Source organism: Solea senegalensis, linkage group LG16 (assembly GCF_019176455.1).
Source record: "Solea senegalensis isolate Sse05_10M linkage group LG16, IFAPA_SoseM_1, whole genome shotgun sequence".
Taxonomy (NCBI): domain Eukaryota; kingdom Metazoa; phylum Chordata; class Actinopteri; order Pleuronectiformes; family Soleidae; genus Solea; species Solea senegalensis.
In genome coordinates, this window is record NC_058036.1 from 14,574,145 (window position 1) to 14,586,693 (window position 12,549).

At 41.6% G+C, this 12,549-nt stretch overlaps 3 protein-coding genes across 7 annotated transcripts in view; 1 reads left to right on the forward strand and 2 right to left on the reverse strand.

Annotated features, from left to right (window-relative positions):
- Positions 1-1,943: 1,943 nt before the first annotated feature.
- zbtb24 (zinc finger and BTB domain containing 24) lies at positions 1,944-6,999 on the reverse strand. Of its 2 annotated transcripts, none has more exons than XM_044047215.1 (7): positions 6,893-6,999; positions 5,199-6,031; positions 4,016-4,183; positions 3,758-3,841; positions 3,572-3,655; positions 3,391-3,472; positions 1,944-2,903 (listed from the first exon to the last, which is right to left on the reverse strand). In XM_044047215.1, the coding sequence occupies exons 1-7, from the start codon at positions 6,997-6,999 to the stop codon at positions 2,078-2,080; spliced, it is 2,184 nt and encodes a 727-aa protein (XP_043903150.1). In that variant the 3' UTR covers positions 1,944-2,077. The 2 variants fall into 2 exon arrangements, with proteins under 2 accessions (XP_043903150.1, XP_043903149.1); XM_044047214.1 differs by having other exon boundaries at positions 5,199-6,034.
- Positions 7,000-7,029: 30 nt separating this feature from the next.
- Positions 7,030-9,322, forward strand: ddo (D-aspartate oxidase). Of its 3 annotated transcripts, XM_044047218.1 has the most exons (6): positions 7,086-7,160; positions 7,289-7,299; positions 7,554-7,749; positions 7,883-7,991; positions 8,093-8,269; positions 8,418-9,322. In XM_044047218.1, the coding sequence occupies exons 3-6, from the start codon at positions 7,578-7,580 to the stop codon at positions 8,974-8,976; spliced, it is 1,017 nt and encodes a 338-aa protein (XP_043903153.1). In that variant the 5' UTR covers positions 7,086-7,160; positions 7,289-7,299; positions 7,554-7,577; the 3' UTR covers positions 8,977-9,322. The 3 variants fall into 3 exon arrangements, with proteins under 3 accessions (XP_043903151.1, XP_043903153.1, XP_043903152.1); XM_044047216.1 differs by lacking the exon at positions 7,289-7,299 and having other exon boundaries at positions 7,030-7,160; XM_044047217.1 differs by lacking the exon at positions 7,086-7,160 and having other exon boundaries at positions 7,239-7,299.
- Positions 9,323-9,707: 385 nt separating this feature from the next.
- The window catches only part of sash1b (SAM and SH3 domain containing 1b), a 45,989-nt gene continuing 43,147 nt past the window's right edge, over positions 9,708-12,549 (reverse strand). For both annotated transcript variants that reach the window (XM_044047212.1, XM_044047213.1), the window contains exons 17-19: positions 12,305-12,464; positions 11,840-11,974; positions 9,708-10,663 (exon numbers count right to left, since the gene is read on the reverse strand). In XM_044047212.1, coding sequence (XP_043903147.1) covers positions 9,891-10,663; positions 11,840-11,974; positions 12,305-12,464 — 1,068 coding nt within the window. In that variant the 3' untranslated portion in view covers positions 9,708-9,890. The remainder of the gene's footprint in view (positions 10,664-11,839; positions 11,975-12,304; positions 12,465-12,549) is intronic.

Genomic DNA, 12,549 nt, shown 5'->3' on the forward strand with positions numbered 1-12,549 from the left:
TTTTTGACTGATTTTGGAAGACATACTACACAACTCCTTTTTTGACCGATTTCGGACGACATACTATACTATGACTTTTTTGACTGATTTTGGACGACATACTATACTATGACTTTTTTGACTGATTTTGGACGACACACTATACCAGGGGTGGCCAACCACTCAGAGACGAAGAGCCACATTTTTTTATGGCGTTACTGCAAAGAGCCACACGGGCACACATGAACATCTCCCCATCCCTTCCTCTCACTCTCTCTCTGTCTCTCCCTCACACACACACAGACACAGACCTCTACTCAGCCAGATTTACTGTAAATGTCACACACCAAAGACATGACAGAAAGGCCCGCCATTTCGTTCATCAACAAATATAAAGTCTCCCGCTCTGTTAAAAACGTCCTGGTCATCTGCGTATTTCCGTTTTGCTGTGCTTTTTTCAGAGTGAACTTGACACAGATTGTTTACTCAACAGTGAGGTTTTCCCTCGCGCATGTGCGTGTTTGATGTTGAACTAAGGCAAACATGCGTACACATAAACATGCAACAAAAAAAACCCCACAAACACATAATTTGATATGAACGCAAGAGCCGCATAAAGCTAGGCAAAGAGCCGCATAAGGCTCGGGAGCCGCGGGTTGGCCAGGTCCGCACTATACTATGACGTTTTTGGGTGATTTTGGATGACATACTATACTATGACTTTTTTGACTGATTTTGGACAACATACTAAAGTATGACTTTTTTGACTACATACTAAACTATGACTTTTGACTGATTTTGGACTTACTATACTATGACTTTTTGACTGATTTTGGACGACATACTAAAGTATGACGTTTTTGGGTGATTTTGGACGACATACTAAACTATGACTTTTTTGACTGATTTTGGACGACATGCTATACTATGTCTTTTTTGACAGATTTTTGACGACATACTATACTATGACGTTTTTGACTTTTGTGACCTATACTAAACTATGACTTTTGACTGATTTTGGACATACTATACTATGACGCTTTTTGAATACTAAACTATGACTTTTTTGACTGATTTTGGACGACATACTATACTATGATTTTGACTGATTTTGGATTTTGACACATGCTATACTATGTCTTTTTTGACAGATTTTGGACGACATGCTATACTATGTCTTTTTTGACAGATTTTGGACCACATGCTATACTATGTCTTTTTTGACAGATTTTGGACGACATACTATACTATGACTTTTTGGCTTATTTTGGACGACATACTATACTATGACTTTTTTTGACTGATTTTGGAGGACATACTAAAGTATGACTTTTTGACCGATTTTGGACGACATACTATCCTATGACTTTTTTGAACGATTTTGGACGACATACTTAAGTATGACTTTTTTTGGTGATTTTGGACGACATACTAACCTTGACTTTTGACATACTTATTTTTGAGATACATACTTAAGTATGACTTTTGGTGAGTATGACTTTTTGGGACCTATATACTATACTATACTATGACTTTTTGACTGATTTTGGGACATACTAAAGTATGACTTTTTTGACTGATTTTGGACGACATGCTATACTATTACGTTTTTGACCGATTTTGGACGACATACTATACTTTGACGCTTTTGACCGATTTTGGAGGACATACTAAAGTATGACTTTTTGGGTGATTTTGGACGACATACTATTGTCCAGATTTCTGCTGTACTATGACTTTTTTGACTCATTTTGAACGACATACTATACTATGACTGATTTTGGACCACGTACTATACTTTGACTTTTTTGACTGATTTTGGACGACGTACTACACTATGACTTTTGTTGATTTTGGACGACATACTATATTATGACTTTTGTTGATTTTGGACAAAATACTATACTATGACTTTTTCAGGTGATTTTGGACGACATTATTAAACGCGGACATTTGTTTCACAATTATAAGACAACATCCATTTTTTAATACAGTCAATGAGTGTGGTTATGATGCCTTTAAACAAGGTCTAATTTTTCAGAAGCACTGTAGCAGAATTTATCAGTATCAGAGTTGTGTCCTCAGTAGTTCGGCCCGCTCATCCTTCCTGCTGTAGTCCTGTGGTGTACAGGTAGGACACGGTTCCCGCCTGGATCTGAAAGGTTTGTCCCTGGATGTGGTGGTTGGAGATCTGCTCACTGGTCTTGCTGATGGAGATGGGCTGGCTGGTCTGGCTGCTGATATGAATGGCCTGACTGTGTTGCTCTCTGCCCACCTGAGCGACAGGCTGATGCAGGACCTGCAGCTGTTGGACGGGTTGCTGTGCGAGGTGAAGAGGCTGTGGAGGACCGTGCTGCGACTGCAGCTCCTCCATCGCCTCTTTACTCAGAGTGATAACATGCATCTGCTCGGACTGCTGCGTCATCTGTCCCTCCAGCATACTGACAGTCTGAATCTGAGGGCTGTGGTCCACCACTGTACCCTGAGTAACCAGAGCCACATTCTGCATGTGTGCCGACGGCTGGGTGAGGAGGGTGAGACGGGAGTGGGCTGGTTCTGCCGTCTCACCCTCTGTAGTGATGATGCTAATCTCCTGGTCCTGACTTGACACAAAGTTAATATTGTTCACCACCAGCTGGATCTCCTGCTCGGAGCTGGACGGCAGCTGGTACTGCTGGAGCTGCAGAATGTTGGGCGTGCCATCCTGAGGCGCTGCAGAAGCTTCTGTGGATTCTGTTAACGTCACACTCTCCTTGCTGTGGGATTTAGTGTGGGTTTTCAGATTGTCCAGGCGAGTAAACGAAAGGTTGCAGGTAGAGCAGGTGAAGGGTTTCTTTCCTGAGTGTGAGACAACGTGTCGTCTCCTCGCACTGGGATCTGAAAACGACTTGTTGCAGATGTCGCAGTTATATGGTTTCTCACCTCTGCAAAAGGAGAAATACACCGTCATTGGTTAAAACTGAGAAGAACAAATTATAGTAGCTTAATATACAAGAGTACCTAATAGGGATGGCATGACACCACTTTTTTGTGTCTGATACAAGGCCAATAAAGTAATTTTACACCTTTTAAACCATTGTTTTCCCATAAAGAAGAAAGAAACACGCATGACATGTGCATTATGAAGCATGTGATATAAAAGATTTCAAATAGTTCCAGTATCGTATTGGTTCATCCATAGTACCAAATCTCCAAAAATTACATTATTGTGAGTGAAATGGAAGAAAATAAGCTCATCCTGGATTTTTCTATCATATAAAAAAGTTCAAGCTCTGGGCATTTTGTAATTGGACCCGGATACTTGCTCTCACTGATGAAATAGCTAAAACTATTGTTGAGAAATTATATCCAGCCATTAAAAATCAAGTCATATTGAAGGCAAATTCAATATTAAAAGAACAAATGTCTCACCTGTGAATTCTGATGTGAGTCTGTAGTGTGCTCTTGGCTGTAAAACACTTCCCACAAATCTCACAGGTAAAGGGCTTCTCACCTGTAAAAAAAAAAAGTTAAATTATTATATTATTCACAGATAACCTATTATAACCTCAGCAATTATCATCAGACATGTTGGTGCTGTATCTGTTTTTACCTGTGTGAGTCCGCAGGTGTTTTTTCAGCTGAGCTGTGTCCAGGAATTTGTGATGACACTGAGCACATTCTGGGAACGATTTACCTTTAATTTATACAAATAAATAAAGAAAGAAAGAAGAACCCACATTATTCACAATTTAAAGCACAAAACATTTGAATAGATCTGCTGCTGTTTGAGTCTTACCTGTGTGAACTCTGTAATGACTTTTAAGTTGCTTTTTCTGAGTGAAGGACTTTCCACATTTATCGCAGTCGAAGGACTTCTCTTCTGTGGATACAAGTAAAAAAATAAATAACTTTTTGTGCCTATGTGATGACATATTTTCATGTACATGTTTTTATTTTACATGTTTGAAATAAAGAATTCATTCATACGATGGGTGCATTTGTGTGGTTATCAGAAAATAATACATGCAGAATACTAACTTGATCAGGATCCTACCTTTGTGGAGGTTCATGTGTTCTTGTAGGGAGTGTTTGGTGCACAGAGTCTTGGAACAGATGGCACAAACAAACGGCTTCTCTCCCGTGTGCTTGCGCTGGTGAACCAACAGTGTGTGCTTCTGGGTAAAACTCTTTCCACAAACCTGGCACCGGAACGGTTTCTCTCCTGGGGCAGAAATACAAAGAGTGTGTGGAATACAGTGAGGTATAGTGGAGTATGTACAGTATCACAGGCAGAGTGGTAACAGTGACATATTGTTGATCTGATCAGTGCTGAGAGACAGATGCTAAGACCCTGACAGAACTTGTGAGATGGATGCAGTATGTGTTCATTAAATTCAGTGGCAACTGCAGCCATCTCTTGTCCTACAAACACCTCCAAAAAATGTCTGCAGTCTGGAGGAATATGTTTTGCATCTTGAAGTTGTGTGTATTTCAGGTCCAGTGTGTAACCTCCAAGGGTTTATTGCCAGAAATCTAACATACTACCCTGTTTTATCAATCAAAGGGAGGTTTGAGTGGAAGATTCTTTTGTTTGTTACAATCTGAAGTCACTTTTCCACTATACAGTTCTAGCGCCACTCGGATGAAGGCTGGACGAAACTGCCGTGACATTGTTTTATACGTGACACAAACACACAAACTTGTCATGAGCAAAGCAGTTGTTTTCGGTGTAACTGAATCATTAGAGTCAGTTAAATTAAAATATTATTTCAGTGCTTCCCGCATAACCGGAGTACAAACTCCATCTGACACAGTCACTGAACTAAAATACAGTGGAATGGGTTGTGATTCGGCTCACGGTCGCAGGCGTTCAGCAGTGCTGTCGTTAAATACACCAGACTACAGATTTTAGACATTTCCATGCTAATCTTTGGCGATTAAAGCACGTTTGCAGGATTTTTCAATGTTTTTAGCTGATCTACAGTTCGGCATTGTTCGGTTTGATTCATGTATCGAACGTTGTGCTCATGACCCTCCCTGATCAATCACTGGCCACTCCCACTTTTAGATTCTCACCAGAACAGGTACTTAAAAAAGTACCAGGTACCAGGTACTATCCCCAATGGAAAAGCAAAGTACAGTCAAGCAGAGTCGCGCTACAACTGTATAGTGGAAAAGCGCCATCATTCTTACACACTGGACCATTAATGGACTTAAAAGAATATGAGAGTGCTTACCTGTATGAGTCCTTTGGTGAATTTTTAAAAGAACATGATTTTTAAACACTTTGTCGCAGTCCTCACATCTAGCCTCTGTGTTTGGATATTTTCTTTTCCTTCCTCTTTTCCCTGGCTCTTTATTTACTACAGAGTCATGGTCCACTTTGTAACTCATGTATTTTACTGGAGGCCTGATTTTGCGTTTGCTCAGTCGGCTTATGTGCCTTCTTGTCATATTATCTGCATCTTTTGGCAGGGAGTCAACATCTACATGATCACTGTCCACATCATCGGCCTGGCTCTCCTCCAAACTCTCCCATGGTGAACTTCTCTCCTGCCGTTCTGTTGCCGGCACATTTTTCTTTGGTCGTCCCCTTTTGCGTTTTGACAGATGAAGCACCTCGGGTTTGTCTGCCTTTATCTTATCACCTCCAGCTTCTGCTACAGAGGCTTTGAGTTGAGTTGTGAGCACTTTGACAAGGTCATTGACTTCCATAAGATGAGCCGTGGCCAGGAGTTGCTCTGCAGTGCTCTCCTCCAGAGACACATGGGCACTGTAGATGAAATCCAGCACTGCAGAAAACATGTTGGCTTCCATATCTGCCAGTTTAAAAGTAGACTGGCTAATGTGATCTTCTGACGTGAACATGAGGGAGAAGTACTCGCTGCTTGCTGCCAGCAGGGCTTTGTGCGCTCTGAAGTGCATGTCTTCCACAACCAGAGTGACATCACACAGAAGGTCCATTTTCCTGAGCTTGTTGAATTTGCTCAGGATGCTGTGCTTGTGTGAATCTGAATGAACAGCCATGGGAACTGAAGTCATGGCTTCAATAACAATCACTTCTCCTCCTCTTCTTAAAGAAAAGAAAAATAGAATATGTGAGTCAATGAAGTGAACAATTGACTTTGCAAGTATGCATTTGGTTTTGCTTGTCTTATTATTATTCCTACATAATCCACGCATAGTAAATCATCTCAGTCTAAACCCTAATTAAAAATAAAGGTTGTAAAAGAAATCTTAAATCGGTGAAGTGTGCGGCTTTTCATCATAAATAAAGAATACAGTATTTACTTAGCGGTGAGAATCTGCTTCTCTGTTTTGCGGTAGGTGTATTACGGTAAGAGCATGTACACACGCGCATTATTAATGACAAAGACTCAATTTTCTCTGAAATGCAGGTTGTAGGTAAAAGTAGTTATATTTTTTAAACCATCCTTAATTTATTACTTAATCATTAGATAATGTTTGTTCCATTCAATGACAAGACAGTCGCCACCGTCATTACCGTAATGCATTGTGTAAACATGTATTGCAAAATAAAATCGGTGTTTTCTGAAGTTAAGACTCGTTTAACAACTGCAGTAGAAATGAGTCTGTTTTGTTACCCATTTCTGTTGATCAATGCAACTTGGAACAACGCGTTATTACACAAAACAGTTGTTTTTGTTTTGACTGCTGTGTGCGAAGTTTAACCTGCAGTTTAAACCCTGAGCGATACAAACATTTTCAATGTTAGCAAACAAGCTAACGACCGTCGCCTCAAATAATGTGCACGCTGCTAGTAGCCATGAACAGCTAACACGTCCTCAAACGTGCAACAGAACTATGTGGCACAGATTAAACTAGGTTTAGTTATCAGATAGTGGTGGGGCCAGTTAAACGAGCACAGTCCTCCGTGTATTTTTTAAACAGTGAGCTTTTAGGACCTTACCTTCGCTTCAGACGCCGTGAGCAGAGGACTTGAGAGAGATCGCGAGATGTGCGGTCCTGACGAGATCCACCTTTCGCTGATCCACATACATACAAACCCCGAAGCATTCAGTTCATGATAAACATTTAAATGTACATGCAGAACTCGTAGTGGTTGCGTGTAAGCGCAGCCATTTTGCTGGTAATACCCGGGCGGACGGTGTGTTTAGGACCTGTAAAAACCAAAAAGACACACATTTACAACGACTGAAGGAGCAAGTGATCGAGAGGTGAAGTCGAGGAGGATGACTTTAATCGATTAATTGCTACACGTATCATTGTTGAAATGTTGTTTTCCTTCTTTCAAGTGTCGTGACTAACTATCTGATAGTAACTTCAAAACAAATACACTTTACAGTTCATTGCAAGGTGAATATATTTGAGTTATGATTCCATAACAGATGTTAGTTATGTTTTTTTTTACTAGATTGTGGTTGAATGTAATATATTCTATAATTATGGTATAAATAAACACCTTATATAAGATTTATTTTTTATGGCTCTGTGTGACCCAATTAACAGTGTCTTATGCAATCATTTTATGGGATTGATCCTTAGACTGTGCAGCCACTTACAACATTATTGAAGATTAACTTTTCATAACCGGTTGTGTTGTGTTGCAGTTTGAGACTCAACATCTGTCCACGATGAGCAGTGTCAGGGTCGCAGTGGTGGGAGCTGGTGTGGTTGGATTCTCCACTGCTGTGTGCATCGCTGAGGCTCTTCCTTCATGTTCTGTCACTCTGCTGGCTGAGACTTTCAGCCCGGACACCACCAGCGATGGAGCTGCTGGGATCCTGTTTGCTGCAAAGTTTCCAGGCATGAAAAAAAAAATCTCTCTCTTTCTCAGAAATCACATTTCTAAATTGGATATTGTCAGCGTACGTACACAGCTTAAGTGAATGTGCAACATATATTGGAGAGGACTGATTTTACTGTGTTTCTCCATCAGATATTCCCTTGGAAAGACAAAGACGCTGGTTCAAGGACACCTTTGATCACCTGCTGGCCATTTCTCAATCAGAAAACTCACCGGAAGCTGGAGTAATGCTGAGCTCTGGGTAAAAAATGTTAAAAAGTAGATTACTCAGCCAGATAAAAAAAAGAAAGAAAAGGTAAATATGTCTTGGTTTTTAGTTGGTTTTGTTTTTCTTTCTTTTAGATGTCAGATTTTTAGAGAGGTTCCAGAAGATACAAAGCCTTACTGGTCTGACCTTGTGATGGGCTTTCGACACATGACTGACCGTGAACTAAAGCGGTTCCCTGATCACAAGTTTGGCCAGATTTTCACCACATTAAAATGTGAATGCTCAAGCTACCTGCCATGGCTGGAGAAGAGGTTTGTCCTCATCACTATTAAACCATGTTGTCATGTCAAATGTTAACCCACTTTTTCCAACAATAAATCCCCCTAACCCATTTGTGGATCCAGACCTTTTTCTCTGGGATTGTTGACCTTTGTCATTGTTTGTTTTGTTTTTTTAAAGGTTTAGTAAAGCTGGAGGTCAAGTGCAACAGAAGAAAGTCAACAATCTTCAGGAATTAAGCAGCAGCTACGACATCATCGTCAACTGCTCTGGTCTGGGCTCCAAAGCGCTGGTGGGTGACGCCGAGGTTCACCCGGTCAGAGGACAGGTCCTCCAGGTGGACGCACCATGGTTGCAGCACTTCATCAGAGACGGAGACGGAAAGACGTACATCTTCCCCGGCATACACAGCGTCACAGTCGGTGGCACGAGGCAGGAGGGCGACTGGCGACTCGGGGTGGACGAAGGAGACACGAAAAGCATCCTGGAGCGTTGCACCAGGCTGGAGCCGTCGCTCAGCAAAGCCAACGTTCTCGCCACGTGGGTCGGTCTGAGGCCGAGCAGAAGAAATCCAAGGGTGGAGAGGGAGGGGATGCAGCTGCAGGGCAAGAGAGTTCCAGTGGTCCATAACTACGGCCATGGGGGCTGGGGAGTCAGTCTGGCCTGGGGCACCGCCCTGGACGCCATGAGGCTGGTTAGCCAGTGTCTTTATGAAATACCACTACAAGCTAAGCTGTAAAGTAGGACCGTCACTAAACCCGAGTCTTTAACAAGTCATGATGCTGTAAAAACTAAGTCATTAAAAGCACTGAATTAAGAGGTCATCGTAGCTTTTAGAATTTTCAATGGCATTAAGACAAAACATGAAATGAATTGATTTTATTATGTGAAATTTGCTGCTTATGGTGGTGGAGACGTGCTGCTATTAGAGCCTGAGGTGAAGTATCAAACTAAAGGGATTTTGTGCCTGTAACAGTTGCCTTTGCTGTCAAAAAGAAAAAAAAGTAAGTCATATTTAATGATGTGAATAGAAGGGTGATTTACAGCCTTGCAAATGTTTAATAAAGCACATACAAACACCTTTATTAACTAAAATACTGTACATAAATTACTGATTATTCTTAAAACATTGGGGTGAAAGGATGCATTTGTTTTAACGAACAAACTTTATATGCATATTGTACCTATGTGATCTTTTCCTTATTGCATATTACAATAAAATTCCTTTATCAGGAAGACTTTGTCTGGAAACTCTGTTATTATTTAAGCTGCTTACTCTCTGAAACATTCTGATTATCAATCATTAACAATGATCAAAGTGTCCCAGCGAGATGTGACCCATGGAACAGAATTCAGCCATTGGTTTTCTTCTGTCTCCTGTTGAAGGGATAGTTATGGGACAATCTGCATAAGATCATGATATGAAAACAGTTGGAGCATGGTTAACCGCAATAATTCTAATAACCGCAATGAATAAGTGCCACATTTATTTACAAAATATACTCTTACAGAATAGACTGGTCTGTAAATAAACATATCATTCACGTTCATGGCAGACTACAGTATTTTTAAATCTTCAATAATTGGTTTATTTAAAAAAAGAAAAAAAAAACGCAGCTACTATCTTACTGCACTTTTCATGACAATAACTCTTCAGGAAGTGTCTCCTTTTTGAGACGAGCGTCCTGTAACAGCGGCCGTCGTCTTCTCCTTTCTTTTCAGCAGTCGAGCTTCACTATTGGCTGAAAGTAAGAAACTCCTTTTACCCTCTGACGACGCGTGGCCTGTGGAGTTCTCCACGCAGACGGTTGCTGTTAGTAACGGCTCTTGTTGTGAGTTTGGTGAGGATGACATATTAATGGGATGATTAGACCTTTGTGCTGGCACAGTGTTCTGCAGATTAAGGCCTGCGCTCTGTGTTGTTTTCCCTCCATTAGGAGCAAACACATCGCTCCCGCCCACATTCAAAGTCTCACACAGAGCATCGTTTGCTGCGGTTGAAGACGGAATAATGACCTTGAAATGGTTCTGCCTCCTGGTCTCCTCACTCTTGGAGCTCAGATTCCAGGCTTTTGGGTCACTGAGTTTATTCCTCTGCTCTTTGTGGAGATCTGACAGGGAGAAGCAGCGCATCAGCGACTCCAGTGCTGGCTTCCTTCTCAGATCCATGCAGCTCTGGCTCCTAGCAGGGGCTCCACTGGGAGGATTAACAAATGATGGGCTCACGAGACCTAAGCTGTACTTAGGGGGTCTTGGTGATGGTAAGATACAGGGAGGGCATTCTGGTGGGCTGTGGGGAAAAATCTTAACAGGGCTGCTGAGGTTCAGGGTCAGAGTGAGAGCAGGCGGATCTGGAGAGGAGAGGCGGCTCGACTCGAAACCAGAGGAGGACCTGCTCACGGACGAAGATGTCTTTTTGTCCCTTCCTGGAAATAAACAAGTGCAGTGTGCACAGATGATTTGTGACAATGCGACTGACCAAACAAGAAGCAGAGCAGTTACACGCAGTGGCGGAAAATAGAAAAGAAAAGAAAAGAACAGAAGACAGGATCAAAATGACATGAACGCGTGTGAATGATCGTTGAAAGAACAGAAGCAAGCATTCACGTCTGGGAAAGCATGAAGCAATTTATTCCTCACGCTCAACCGAGACAGAAGCACATGACTTTACACCTGAAACGTGCCTCGTGTTAGAATGAGTTTAACCGTGTTTTCACCCTTTTTAAAGATTTACAATTATACAAAATGCTATTATTTGAACAAGAACAATTATAGTATTTAGTCAATATATTTTTCAATACATCTGCATGACGCAGTTTCCAGGCACATGATGAAAGATTGTGCAACATTATTTTTATTTTTTTTACCAGACTAAAAAAATATACACAAAAACAGCAAACATCTTGAGAGAAATAACACGATACACACGTGGCTGATTAGATATTGTTCCCTAATCACGTGACCGTAAGACATTCACATCAGCCCTCGTTTACAGTAAGCACAGCTCTTTGTTACACATGGACAAGCAAATAAATTGCAATGCATGTATGATAACATTTTCAATAAAGCAAGCATTCACAGTAAATATGCACACTGCAGTTACTGAGAAGAGAGTTGTCTCTCTATTTAAATCTAGAGTTAATTCTGAACACTCGTCACCCGTCAGTTCAAAACCCACCACAACCCACACCTTCAGGTCTATAAGTGGACGATCTACACACTGCTCCACATTTAGATGTTACTTAGATGTTCAAGGGTGTGAAAGGTGTCTTCAGAGTCGCTGCTCAACTTCACTTCACTGTTTTAAAACAGCTACACAATCCATTACAATAGAGAACCCTGTGTTATCTCTTCTGTGTGTTGAATATTGTATATTGACAATGTAAGAAAGTCAGTTCAAACAAAAAAACTGCAGAAACAGAAGAAAAGTATGAAGATGCTTGGAAAAGAGAGAGCGTGTCAGAGTCTTTCGAGAAGTTGGTGACTTGGAGAAGAAGAGCTGAAGACAGTGCGTCTTTCTAGTGAAGGATGAGGCAGAGGCGGCCAGAGGAGGAGGAGGAGGAGGAGGAGCAGTGTTCACAGGTGACTCAGACTATCATTACCGTTCTCCAGGTTCTCGTTGCTCTCGTAGCAGCCCGAGTCTCGCGGGGAATCTCCCATGAGTCCGCCGCGTCTGTCCAGGAGCAGCTTCTCCTGCGAGCCTCTGGACTCACTGCCTCGGTCTGGGTCGCTGCTTCCTGCGAGGTAAAAAAACGTCAGCAGGGGGCGCACATGTCACAGTCACACGTTATGATCTGTGTGCTTGGATTGCTTTTAAAAAGGGCAGCAGGAGTTAACATCCAAAACATCTACGAACAGTTGTTTTACAGTTTCTAAAGCAAGCGAAAGTGGAGTACAGAGTCATTTACAATATTCATCACATTCAGAAAAGGAACGAAGAAACAGCAGCTGCAACAAATGTTCTATATTATACATCACAGACCTACAGGATATTTAAAGTGGAATCTTTCCTTTTAAAATACATTTAAGTTGCCATGCAATGTGAAAAAGTTCATGGCACTGATTACCTGACCCGCCGTCGTACTCTTGCAGCAGCTCCACAGCAGTGAGCAGCACAGCTCTGTGCTGGGGATCTCGTATGTTCAGCTCATCCAGATCTTCTTCCTCCAGCAACTTGAACGTGTCCAGGTCCTCGTAGCCATTGAAAAGGAAAGTGGGGAGATGGTCCTGTGGCGAGATGAGTGCGGGCGACATGCAAACCAAATCAGCAAAACAATATGGGAGGAATTCATTTGATTTCTTTACCGTAGAA

Coding starts and splice junctions, on each gene's coding strand:
- zbtb24 (XM_044047214.1), bottom strand. CDS start 6,999: ATGCTTCGGGGTTTGTATGTATGTGGATCAGCGAAAGGTGGATCTCGT. Junction 4,184..5,198: donor TCACCAAAGGACTCATACAG/GTAAGCACTCTC, acceptor TTTCTGCCCCAG/GAGAGAAACCGTTCCGGTGC. Junction 3,473..3,571: donor ACACCTGCGGACTCACACAG/GTAAAAACAGAT, acceptor TTTTTTTTACAG/GTGAGAAGCCCTTTACCTGT.
- ddo (XM_044047216.1), top strand. CDS start 7,578: ATGAGCAGTGTCAGGGTCGCAGTGGTGGGAGCTGGTGTGGTTGGATTC. Junction 7,750..7,882: donor GTTTGCTGCAAAGTTTCCAG/GCATGAAAAAAA, acceptor TTTCTCCATCAG/ATATTCCCTTGGAAAGACAA. Junction 8,270..8,417: donor CTGCCATGGCTGGAGAAGAG/GTTTGTCCTCAT, acceptor GTTTTTTTAAAG/GTTTAGTAAAGCTGGAGGTC.